Source organism: Xiphophorus hellerii, chromosome 13 (assembly GCF_003331165.1).
Source record: "Xiphophorus hellerii strain 12219 chromosome 13, Xiphophorus_hellerii-4.1, whole genome shotgun sequence".
Classification (NCBI taxonomy): domain Eukaryota; kingdom Metazoa; phylum Chordata; class Actinopteri; order Cyprinodontiformes; family Poeciliidae; genus Xiphophorus; species Xiphophorus hellerii.
In genome coordinates this window covers 23,406,010-23,418,852 of record NC_045684.1, presented here as the reverse complement: position 1 = coordinate 23,418,852, position 12,843 = coordinate 23,406,010, and the positions used below count along the sequence as shown (strand labels likewise).

Here is a 12,843-nt window from a genome sequence, read left to right as displayed (position 1 = left end):
TTCACGCTGCCCCCTTGTTAAAACCCACCTCTCTGTCTTTGTCCCTGTCTCTCCGTAGAACACTTACACCAATGCGGATAAGCTCCTGGAGGCGGCCGAGCAGCTGGCCCAGACGGGAGAGTGCGACCCGGAGGAGATCTACCAGGCCGCCCACCAGCTCGAAGACAGAATCCAAGACTTTGTCCGCCGCGTGGAGCAGCGCAAAGTCTTGCTGGACATGTCTGTCGCCTTCCACACGCACGTCAAAGAGGTGGGCAGGGGACGGTGACACAGCGCTGAAGTGGATGGTGGGCTGTGTGCGTGTACCGATGAGATGAGAGCTCTCTGAGGGAGGCAAAAAAAATTACCTGTTGAAACGAAGCGTGGAGTACATTACATGTTCAGTCCAATTAGTCAGAGAAATATAAATAAATATTTTAGTGTAGGTATGTCTGCAGGGTCGGTTTTGTGTATAGATATCCAGCTTTACGTTTATAAATACTACAATTTACTGTGTGGTTACATGGATATTAAAAACCAAACATAGGATTGTTTGTAATGAGAAAAAAGCTGCTGCCTAAGCTGATGTCTGTGTCCGTCTCCAGCTGTGGACGTGGCTGGAGGAACTGCAGAAGGAGCTGCTGGACGACGTCTACGCCGAGTCCGTGGAGGCCGTCCAGGACCTGATTAAGCGCTTCGGCCAGCAGCAGCAGACCACGCTGCAGGTCACCGTCAACGTCATCAAGGAGGGAGAGGACCTCATCCAGCAGCTCAGGTGCAGACAGACGGGCCTAATGCTTGAGATTTTTCCTCATGTTAGACATTAGTCCTTTAATCTAGGAAATATTATTTTGTTCAGGTGATAAAAGGCTGACTTTATAACTGTCTTTATGTGTCTCTGAATGTTCAGGTTTGAGTCTAAAACTGTCCTCGGCTGCAAAGTTTAGACACTGTTTACCCAACAGTCGTCTTTGATGCTTGTGTTCTTCATCGTAGCTCTAATTCAGGCAGAAGTGGATTTGTAATTTGAAATAAACGTGTCAACACTCAACAAAGCTAAATATACGCTAAGAGAAATCTCCCTAGAAGACATTAATGAAGTGCATTAAGCCCAAAAACGGCAAGCGGCGATGATGAGAGGCGGTGTGAGAGAGGTGGTTGCGGCTGTCCAGCTTTATTTTTATGCAGAGGATGTTCCAGTGCCTCTCCTCACTCCCTCTTTTCTCTTTGTGCTCGGCACCCTCTCCCTGGTGACTTGGCTCTGCAGCGGGTTCTTACATAAGACCACTTTTATAAACGTGTGTCTAATTGTGCGCCACTCTCTCTCTTTCTCTCTCCGAGAGGCAACTGTAGCTTCACACACTTTCTGCGTGTAGGACTGAGCTGTTGGAGTGCACAACATGTTCTCCACCAACACCACCTCATCATAATTAGCCTTTTTGTGAAACCACTTGTGGATTTATATTTCAAGTAAACAGCCGATTAGCAAATTAGAGATAGCTTTAGACTTTTTTTTTTAAAAGCTTCTTTTCCATTCTAGCGCTGCCGCAGCATTTTATACCAGCACAGCACTTTCCAGAGCAGCTCGCCCTGACTGGCATGATGCCCCGCAGGATCTTTTATGGCTCCTCAGAGCTGCACTCTGCAGATTATGGCTTAATTGCGAGTGTTTTTTCTTCCAGGGACTCTGCCATCTCCAGCAACAAGACGCCCCACAATAGCTCCATCAACCACATCGAGAGCGTCCTCCAGCAGCTGGACGAGGCCCAGGCTCAGATGGAGGAGCTCTTCCAGGAGAGGAAGATCAAGCTGGATCTCTTCCTCCAGCTTCGCATCTTCGAGAGAGACGCCATTGATGTAAGGGAGAAATTGTGAAACTGTGTGCTGTAAATAATAATATACATTTTTAAAAAGTTGGAGATTGATTTTATGACGTCACAAGGGCGCATTGTAGTGTTTGGAGTTAGCAGTTAAAATCCCAGTACTTCTCAGCTTGCCTGAAACGATTAATCGTGATTAATAGATTGTTGAAAAAGTCGTCATTTAACTTAGTGATAGATTAATCATTAATCGGCGCAGACAGACAAAAAATGCCATTTGGTGAAAGAGTGACAGCTAAAACTACAAAAATGTAAAAAATTTTAATTCAAGTTTTAAAAAAAACAACAACATTGTAAATATGTTTAACTTGCAATACGTTGGGATGAAATTTTTTTTTCATAGTGTCTTGAAACTCTTTTGTAATCCTTCGTTAGATCATCTCAGACTTGGAGTCATGGAATGAGGAGCTGACGGGTCAGAAGAGCGACTTTGACACAGAGGACTTGACGATGGCCGAGCAGAGGCTCCAGCACCACGCCGACAAGGCCCTGACCATGAACAACCTGACGTTTGACGTCATCCACCAGGGGCAGGAGCTGCTGCAGTACGTCAACGAAGTCCAGGCGTCTGGTGAGCTCCTGCCTGCATACACACCTGTAATGAACCTCAGGTCTTTGACCCATTGACAAGTTTTGTTAGATTATAGACATGTTGCATGATATTGTTTATATCAGGAAGTTTCGTTCATGCGCACAACACTGGAGGGCAAAAAGAAGTCTCAGTAGAACAATTCTGTTAACAAAATAAAACCTGAAGATGGAGAGATTATTAATTTACTGCAGTGCGCCACAGGAAAGGGAAAATAATGCAGAAAAACCGTTGAACAACGACTCAAAACAACTATTTTAATTTTTTTTCGCTTTCTACGCTACACACAGGCCTGTTGCCACAGCAACTGATTGATAACAGCTCCATTAGTGTATCAAGATTCAACAAGAAAAACCCAGAAACATTTCCCACACAACAAACAGAACATTCAGTCCGTTACAGTATTATGTCTTCAGGCTTGATATTTATTTTGCGATTCTTAATAAGTGATGGTTTGAACATAGACTGATTAGGTAGTTTAAACATCAGCTCTGCTGGTCTGCCAGAGTTATGTGAGTTGGCTTAATTTTTTTTAACTAAACAGAAACGAACCAAATTCCACACACATCTACGTGTTAAGGTTGTCAAAGTCAAGCTAGCATATCTGACCTACTTCCCTCTCCCCCTCTATTTGTTTTAATTAACACTCTTTCCTGACCTGTGAAATGTGACATCATTGGACCTTGTTATCTAGTTGTCATTGTGTTGACAATTAGTAGATAAGCACTACGTCCCTTTTTCTTTTATATATCACACATTGAAGATTTAGCGCGTCATTTCTTGTGGACAGGTTTTTGCCCTCCAGCAGGGAGATGGGAACAGGATTTTGCACACATTACATTGAAACGTGTCTGTAAAGTTTTTTTTTTTTTTGGTTCTTTTCCCTTCTCATTTATTTGCTGCCTCACATTGTGTGTTTGAGTGTTTGGCCACCCCCCATCATCAGGTTGAGGGATCCTGCAGGCTGCAGCTCATGTTCAGCTCAGTGTTGCTACAGATTTCTGTGTTGGCTCCATTAGTTTTCTTGTGTAGGTGTCCCGGGTCAGATTCACTCAGAGTTGGTGATGAGAGGCACCCACTCACCAACCATAATAACTCACCTGTGAACCTAAATGCTAATAGGTGCTGTGTGACAGCTCGCAAGGAGAGGCTGCATTATGCAACATGCAGTGAACACAGAAAATATATAAACAGAATATTAGTAATTTTGATCATTTTCAGGTCTACAGATGTGAATTTCTGAAAAATCACATTTTTATGTTGATTTTATTCAGATAATTTCCTTATTCTTTGGTTTTCTACAACATTTCAGTGAAATGAAGGTATAACAAGACTTGGTTAGAAAACAGGGGTTTCTTAAATTGTGACAATTTTATTTTCTTCAAAACTGTTGTAAAAAAGAGCAAGTTAACAGCTTCTCTGATCTTCAGACCTTCTTAGGTCAGAGTTTTAAGTACATTGTAGGTTTTATCCTCACTTTCTGTGCTACACACAGGCCTGTTGCCACAGCAACGGATTGATAACAGCTCCATTAGTGTGTCAAGATTCAACAAAAAAAAAAACCCAGAAACATTTCCCACACAACGAACAGAACATTCAGTCCATTACAGACATAATACTGTCCGTCCGTTACAGTACATTTGGCATGTACTGTTACATGCCAAATACTTGCAAGTATTTGTCAAGTACTTGGCGAATACAGTGAACCCTCGCTATAATGCTGTTATTAGTAATAACCTAATAACAGGTTCACCTTTCACGGCCTCGCTGCTTCGCTGAGTTTTTTTGTGCAGTTTTTTTTTTCACAGTGCATTGTGTGCTGCGTCCTGATTGGCTAAACAGTCTCAGCGCTTCTTCTCTGTGTGCCAATAACGTTACGGTATTTAAATATACCTAATACAGCTTGGCAAATTTTGGCAAATATTTTTGCCCAGAAGAAAAAAGAGCAACAACAACTACCGATAATAACTATGTTCTTCTTTCAAAAAAACACACCTGCACCACAGGCTTCAGAAGAAAAAGCCACTAGAGAGCGGAGTCAGGCTGCAGCGTCACAGTCAGAGGAACAGTGAAATACGCGAGTCACAATTTGTCCTACTGTTCTTCGTATTGACGATTAAAATGATTATTTTACTGTAGTTATTTGTAAGAAAGCGTTATATTTGTTTTAAAAAAAATGCTTAGGCCTGAAAACAGTGTTTGTTTTTTGGTTTCAATGTAGAGTATTTAATTATGCTGTATAATAATTGTAAAAAATAAAGGTAACTACTTCACAGATTTCGCCTATCACGGGTTCTTTTCGGAACGCAACCCCCGCGAGAAACGAGGGTTCACTGTACTTTTTTTTTTGTTTTGAGTTTTTATAAGCCTTTTTTACAAGTGTGACCTGTTTGCTGGTAGTCAGGTCTTCTCATCTCCATTCGAGGCTCATGTGACTGTTCCGTCTCTGTGCAGGGGTGGAGTTACTGTGTGATCGCGACGTGGATATGGCCACGCGGGTTCAGGACTTGCTGGAGTTCCTCCATGAGAAGCAGCGGGAGCTGGACCTGGCAGCAGAGCAGCACCGCCGGCACCTGGAGCAGTGCGTCCAGCTGAGGCACCTGCAGGCTGAAGTCAAGCAGGTCGGACTCACGCACACGGCTGCGTCATGCCGTCAGAGTTTTAAGGAGATTCAAATGAAGTGTTAAGCTTCGTTTTTGCCGCCTCAGGTTCTGGGCTGGATTCGAAACGGTGAATCGATGCTTAACGCCGGTCTAATCACGGCCAGCTCCCTGCAGGAGGCGGAGCAACTGCAGCGGGAACACGAACAGTTCCAACACGCCATTGAGGTAAAGCGCTGCTGGATATTCCCATTATTTCAGTTTTCTGCTCGGATTTCACTAAAACCTCCTCTTTTCATCTTGTCCCTCTGCAGAAGACCCATCAGAGCGCCCTGCAGGTCCAGCAGAAGGCGGAGGCTCTGCTGCAGGCCAACCACTACGACATGGACCTGATCAGAGACTGTGCAGAGAACGTGGCTTCCCACTGGCAGCAGCTCATGCTGAAGATGGAGGACCGACTGAAGCTGGTCAACGCCTCCGTGGCTTTCTACAAAACATCTGAACAGGTAGAAGACCCAATCACACTTCTTTCTTTGTTTTTATTTCTACTAAGAAGAAATTGTTGCATTTTTTTTAATAGGACAAGCAAAACTTTTCATGTATGTTAGTAGGAGAAATAAGATAAACAACACTGCAGGGGAAAAAGTTGACACAAAAAGATTTTATGACTTTGATGGTTAAAAACAGTAAACATCAAGTTTGTGTTTATTTTTTTTATTTTATTGATGAATAACCTGAAGGAAGTTTTCTTTCTGTGGATTTTAACAATGTTGTTTTTGGTGGTTTGTGGACAGTTAGTTCTTTATGTTAATAAACAGCTTACTGTTTATTAGATAATAAATTAGTTTATTAAATAATTTATTAGTATATTAGCTAACTAATAAATGAGTTAGCTAATAAACTTATACTAGTTTATTAGTATAAGTTTATTAGTTACTTATAAGTTAACTAGTTTAAAGTTTATACTAGTATAAGTTTAAACTAGTATAAGCTTATACTAGTTTATACTAATAAACTAGTATATACTAGTATATACTAGTATATACTAGTATATACTAGTGGTGTTTGAACTAGTATATACTAGTATATACTAGTATATAGTATAAACTATATACTAGTTTATACTAATAAACTAGTATAAGTTTATTAGCTAACTCATTTATTAGTTAGCTAATAAACTAATAAATTAAAGGAAACTTATACCAGTTTATTAGCTAAACTAATAACAGCATTAGCTGTTTATTAGCTAATAAATGAGCTAATAAACAGTATTTTAGGGTGTAAAATACTGATGTCATAATTTTTATTGAAAAATAAATGTGTAGCTAAAAAATTATTTTTTCTTTTTCTCTTTCTTTGTCTTTTTTCTTTTTCTTTCTGTATTACCTTTTTCTTTCTTTCTTTTGTTCTTCCTTTGCTACTTTATTTCTCTCTTTGTTTCTCTTTCTTACTTTCTTTGTTTCTCTCTTTGTATCTTTTCCTCTTTTTCTTTTTTGGTTTCTCTCTTTCTGTCTCTTTCTATTTCTCTCTCATAATTTTTATAATATTTCTTTTTTCTTCTTCTTTTTTTTGCTTTAGTAGTCCTGCATTGTACCTACAAAACAGTATCCTATATGAAAAACCTGATACTGTAAAAGTATAAATAAAATGTTAAAACATGAAGCCCAGCTGCTGTTTCTGTTCATTTAAAGCACTGCTCTGTGTGACTGACTTTGTGTGTTCAGGTGTGCAGCGTGCTGGAGAGCCTGGAGCAGGAATACAAGAGGGAGGAGGACTGGTGCGGAGGAGCTGACAAACTGGGACCCAACTGTGAGACCGACCATGTGACCCCCATGATCAGTAAGCACCTGGAACAGAAGGAGGCGTTCCTCAAGGTACGACACATCATGTCAAAATGAAACCAAATCAAGTCTTTGGTCACACTTCTGCTCTGACGTTGTGTGTTTCTGCCAGGCTTGTACTCTGGCCAGAAGAAACGCAGACGTCTTCCTGAAGTACATGCACAGAAACAGCGTCAACATGCCGGGGATGCTGAGCCACGTCAAGGCGCCAGAACAGCAGGTTAAAAGTAAGTGCTGGATAATTTACTGAATTTACTGAGGCTGCATTCACACAGTAGGTTTTGATGCTCAATTCCAGAATTTTTTTTCTTTTGTTTGTTTGTTTTGTTTTTTTCGGCCTGGTTGTTCATAATATTAAATAATGTGGCCGAAGTTAGACTTGTGTGTGAATGATTTACGTCCCCAAAGTGACTCAGAACATCGTCACACAGCAGTGGGCTGTTTATAGAAATAATAGTAAATAATAGAAATTTTAAAGTTTATTCAGCATTGGCAGCTGACAGTCTCATCACAAGATCATAACAAGACAAAGGAAGCTAATAAAAAGAAAACACAACTAATGGCGATGGCCTCATGTGGAGCATCGACTTCTATGGAAAAATCTGTTTGGATGCGAAGTCGGAGCCAGTAGTGGTGAGATTGTGATGTGATGCAGTTCAGTGACACAGACGTCTTTCAGAATTTCATAATTATAATTCTCAGCCATTGATTACGTTCAATGTGTCTTCTTCTGGCGCAGAATTATGACGCATGTCTCTCATGAATGACGTAAAAGTCGGATAAAATGCAACATGGCCGTTCAGACAGCAGACGCCTTGAAAACAATTGTATACATTTCTGATTCAGAACGACAGAAAGGGCGTAATTCGGATTTTTTTTGGAGGGTGAAAAGATAGTCATTTAGTTGTTCAGACTGTTGTGATGCTGAGCCTATATGACCTATATGACAGATATAGGTCATATTTGCCGGCTTTTTGAATCCAGTGTTAGTATTTATTTATTTATTTTGGTGTAAGCTCGAATACAAAGATGTTTTAGTCAGCTTAAACAAAAAGCCAGTTAAATTATTAATACAGTGATAGCTTAGGAAAAATGTCTGAACTCAAAAAGGAAATGGAAAATAATTTCCATTTCCAAGAAGCAAAATGTCATCTTGCCTGTTTAAGCAAGATGACATTTTTAACTGGTTATGCTGCAAAACAATCAAAGAGAGATTTGTTAAGTTAATTATTCATGAAGACTCAGGGTTCCTAATTGGAAAAACTGCAGTAAAAGTAATGCAATTGATTTACGTATTATTCACATGTGGATAAGTATAAAAAGTGAAATAATTTACGCTACTTCTAAAATCTTTCTGATTTCACTAGGCTGTTGCAGAGCAAAACGTCTCCACTGAAATCCTTCCTGTTTGTTTTGTGTTCAGACATCCTGAACGAGCTGCTGCAGCGAGAAAACAGAGTTCTGCATTTCTGGACCATGAGGAAGCGGCGACTGGACCAGTGTCAGCAGTACGTGGTGTTTGAACGCAGCGCCAAACAGGTACACCAAACACATCCAGAGACAGAAATCTGGAAACCTGATGGGAACGGTGTGGTTTATTCAGAGGGAGAGGACACACACTGACACGTAACAGTGTCAAACAAATGTGTGTGTGTGTGTGTCTAGGCTTTGGAGTGGATTCATGACACCGGGGAGTTTTACCTGTCTACACACACATCCACCGGCTCCAGCATCCATCACACGCAGGAACTCCTGAAGGAGCACGAGGACTTCCACATCACAGCCAGGGTCAGAGGTCGCAACAACACAAATTTAATGTCTTCTTCTACAGATTTGAATATTAAACTCACTCTGCTCTCCTTCTAAAGCAAACCAAGGAGCGCGTGAAGCTGCTAATCCAGCTGGCCGACGGATTCTGCGAGAAAGGCCACAGCCACGCGGCGGAGATTAAGAAGTGGGTGACAGCTGTGGACAAACGCTACAGAGATTTCTCCCTGCGCATGGACAAGTACCGCAGCAGCCTGGAGAAAGCCTTGGGCATCCCGTCAGACTCCAACAAGGCGGTACGGGGGATCGATGGTTAAAATCAGGGCTCTACGATAAATCAGTTTGAGCCATTAGTCAGATTTTTGTCGTATGAAGATTTAATTTGCCAAAAATCTGGATTTGTTTTTTCACCATTTCACTCCTTGGGATTTCCAAGGAATGAAAAGAGTTTTCACTCCAGAGTGACGCCATTCAGAGTGATGCCACGACGCCCAGGGCGGCCATCTTGTTTGACTAGCATGTTTTGCAGCTTCTGTTTATTTAAACTTTGAATTCAGGTCAACTCAACGACAAAATATAAGGGTCATTTCTTTTTTTTTTCTTTTTTGTGAGAACAAAGCTATGATGTTGCAAGAATACAGTCTAAATAACAATTAAAAAAGTCCTAATATTAGGAGATTTTTTTTTCTTACTTCCCCCAGTAACAATTTTATATATCTAAATGTATTTAAAGTCAGATTTACAGTTTTTCAGTATTTTTTGTATACTCCCGTAGTCAGGAATTTGTTGCCAAATTCACTGTTGTGTCTTTGTCCAATGACAATAAAGTCTGAGTTTCCTAAAAAAAATAACAAGAAAATTATCTAGCTTTTTTCCCCATTAAAATAAAATTTTTCTTGTAATTTTAAAACTTTCTTCTGGTAAAAATTCCATTTTTATTCTTTTAATAATATCACTATATTCTCATAATTAGACTAAATTCCCATTGCCTGGTCCTAATATTTTTTTTGTAAACTCACAGAAGGGAGTAAAAGCCCCTTTTTAAAATTATTTTCTGTCATTTGTAAATATTTATTCAAAAAATAAAGCAAGAAAAAAAATCTGATCTGGCATGAAAAAAAGTCAGATTTTATTATTAACCCATATCACCCTTCCCCAGTTAAAACCTAATTCACTCCCATGATGCCTCAGTACGCCCACTGATCTTTGAGTGTCCTTCTTTTCTAGAGCAAGGACCTTCAGCTGGACATCATCCCGGCTAATCCTCCGGGGTCAGAGGTCAAACTCAGAGACGCCGCCACGCACGAGCCGAACGAGGAGAAACGCAAGTCGGCACGCAGGAAGGAGTACGTGAGCCGCTTCCTGTTTGCCACTCCGTTCGGAGCGTTTCACGAAACCTCACAGTCATTCAGCAGATTAAAAGCAGTCTGCTTTATGAATGTAGTCAGGACTGCGTTTACTTTACATAATAAGGAAACAATAACAAGTCAGCGCTTTCCCTTCAGAAACCAAAGATTTACTGCCGAGTTAATTGAATTAGGTGAACGAGAAGCCTGGCGCTCTTTCTAGAGGACGAGCTCCAAACTGATCCGTTATTGTTCTTGTCAACACTGAATAAGGGAGTTTAATGTAAATGTGAAGGCATGATGGACTTTAAACATCCTTCTCCATCTGTTCGGCTTGTCTTTGCTGCGCCAGGCGGAGGGGGACTGTGTCATTTCAGCCTCGTGCCACAAATCAGCAGCATAATTTATGTCACTCCTGGCAGGTTTATGACCGAGTTTAATGGCCCCATAAGGCTTTCATTATTCACTGCAGTAAATGGACGGCGCTGACAAGCTGAGAAGGAGCTATTGATTATTCACCGTTTGAATGAGGACAGTATGACAAGCTGCCAACTTGTGCCTGTGTGTTTTTTTTGTGTGTGTGTGTCTAGGTTCATCATGGCTGAGCTGATTCAGACGGAGAAAACATACGTGCGAGACCTGCGGGAATGCATGGACGTAAGAAAACCTCAGAGACTCGCACCAAACGTCTGGAAACATCTGGAAAGTACGGTAACTGTGGCATTTCCGCTCTGCTCTTCACGCAGACGTACTTGTGGGAGATGACCAGCGGCGTGGAGGAGATTCCCCCAGGAATCATCAACAAGGAGCACATCATTTTTGGGAACATGCAGGACCTCTACGAATTCCACCATAAGTAAGACACACCTATTTAAAGGCACAGAGCATTGTTTGGTTTAATCAATCAATCAATCAATCGGCTTATTAACAAATTTCATTATTGATTCATAAACACGTTCTCTTACGACACATTATGCACATGTGCAAAAGGAGCAGGAAGAAGAAAAATCTTTTATTAACCTGTCCTTTTCTCAGTAATAAATCTTTTTCTTGTTTATGATACACAGTTATGTGTTTTTTTTGGAAAATGTTAAGCATGATGGTTATGCAATAATTATTTGGGGATTTAATTTGTACCCAATGGACTGGAGCTACACATGAATTTCTGTATATAACTGCATTAATGTATGAAATATGACAAACACTCAGAAAATCTGCAACAAGCAGCTGAAAAAAAAAGAAAGTCCAGACATTTTAGTTACTGTAGTTGTAACCTAATAAAGCTCGGTATAAATAAACGCCTGCAAACATCAGTGAACTGAAGGAATTTTTAAATGAACAATGGGCAGAAATTGCTCCTCGACAATATGTGACTACTGCTTCCACTCATTGCTGCTGAAGCTGCTCAATAATAGGGTGCACATAGGTTTTCATATCACTTTTAGCAGTTATTTAAACAGTTTTTGTGCAATTATTTCCATGTAATAAAGTTGTTTTTTTTAATGTATTTCACGTTTTCATCTCACACTCCTAAATTTATTCCAGCATCTTTCTCAAAGAGTTGGAGAAGTATGAGCAGCTTCCAGAAGATGTTGGCCACTGCTTTGTCACATGGGTACGTATCACTTGGCTGCAGGTATTAGCAACATGTCACCAGACCTAAACAGAACTGCATCCATTTGTAACATTTCTCTGCTCTTTAAGGCCGATAAGTTCCAGATGTACGTGAACTACTGCAAGAACAAACCCGACTCCACGCAGCTCATATTGGAGCATGCCGGGAACTACTTTGACGTGAGTAGCACCGCTAGCGAGAGCGACACCGGGAAGGTTTTATCGGCTATGTACGATCAGAACTTACCCGACGTTTTCTGCCCGGCGACAGGAAATCCAGCAACGACACCGACTGGCCAACTCCATCTCCTCCTATCTGATCAAGCCGGTGCAGAGAATCACCAAGTATCAGCTTCTGCTGAAGGTCGCACATCTCACCGCACCTCACAGCTGCTGCATTCAAGAGTCTCCATCGTGCTTCTGCTGATTCCTGTCCGCTTGTCTGTTTAGGAGCTCCTGACGTGTTGCGAAGAAGGGAAAGGAGAGATCAAAGATGGCCTGGAGGTGATGCTAAACGTTCCCAAGAAGGCAAACGATGCCATGCATCTTTCTATGCTGGAAGGTGAGCGCCACACAGTGGTTGGACTGTTGATCTAGACGTGGTCAAACCTGCTAATTATTACTTCGCCAATAATATCTAACTTGCTAAACTGTTTCATGTCTGACGGAAAGTGAAAATAAGGTTTGGTTTTCCTAAGATTTTATTCACACTTTTTGGAATAAAATGTAAAAGAATGTAGACACGAGACAGCAGCTCGTTGTTTATGGAAGTAATAATATATGGAGCCGTTTATGGATCGATTTTAAAGTTTATTCAGCAACGGGAGCCGACATGTCGTCACAAAACCACAGCAACGCGAAGGAAGCTAATAGAAAGAAAACACAACTAATAGCAACGGCATTTTGTGGAAGTCTGGACGTGTAGTCAGAGTGATGGGCTTGTGATGCGATTGGCTTCAATGACACAGACTTCTTTCCAAGTTTCATAATTACAATTTCATTTTCAGCCATTGTTTACGTCCAGTTTGTCTTGTCGTGCAGAATTATGACACGTGTCTCACATCGATGACATAAAAGTCAGATAAAATGCGACATGACCGTTCAGACAACAGACACTTTGAAATCATTTTAATATGAATCTAATTTAGTGCCATATATGAAAGTGTCTGAAGACTGGAATTGGGCCGTTCAGACTGCTGTGAAAAAGTCGGATATTGGTCGCATTTT

The 12,843-nt window shown here is 40.8% G+C and overlaps 1 protein-coding gene across 9 annotated transcripts in view; it reads left to right on the top strand.

Annotated features, from left to right (window-relative positions):
• LOC116731262 (triple functional domain protein) overlaps positions 1–12,843 on the top strand; it is an 82,886-nt gene that overhangs the window by 49,069 nt on the left and 20,974 nt on the right. For all 9 annotated transcript variants that reach the window (XM_032580931.1, XM_032580936.1, XM_032580933.1 and 6 more), the window contains 19 exons: positions 59–250; positions 585–754; positions 1,662–1,836; positions 2,235–2,430; positions 4,903–5,069; positions 5,157–5,276; positions 5,363–5,554; positions 6,773–6,922; positions 7,002–7,116; positions 8,313–8,428; positions 8,555–8,677; positions 8,758–8,952; positions 9,884–10,002; positions 10,593–10,659; positions 10,749–10,858; positions 11,548–11,617; positions 11,707–11,796; positions 11,888–11,980; positions 12,067–12,178. In XM_032580931.1, the coding sequence (XP_032436822.1) occupies positions 59–250; positions 585–754; positions 1,662–1,836; positions 2,235–2,430; positions 4,903–5,069; positions 5,157–5,276; positions 5,363–5,554; positions 6,773–6,922; positions 7,002–7,116; positions 8,313–8,428; positions 8,555–8,677; positions 8,758–8,952; positions 9,884–10,002; positions 10,593–10,659; positions 10,749–10,858; positions 11,548–11,617; positions 11,707–11,796; positions 11,888–11,980; positions 12,067–12,178 (2,572 nt within the window). The remainder of the gene's footprint in view (positions 1–58; positions 251–584; positions 755–1,661; positions 1,837–2,234; positions 2,431–4,902; positions 5,070–5,156; positions 5,277–5,362; positions 5,555–6,772; positions 6,923–7,001; positions 7,117–8,312; positions 8,429–8,554; positions 8,678–8,757; positions 8,953–9,883; positions 10,003–10,592; positions 10,660–10,748; positions 10,859–11,547; positions 11,618–11,706; positions 11,797–11,887; positions 11,981–12,066; positions 12,179–12,843) is intronic.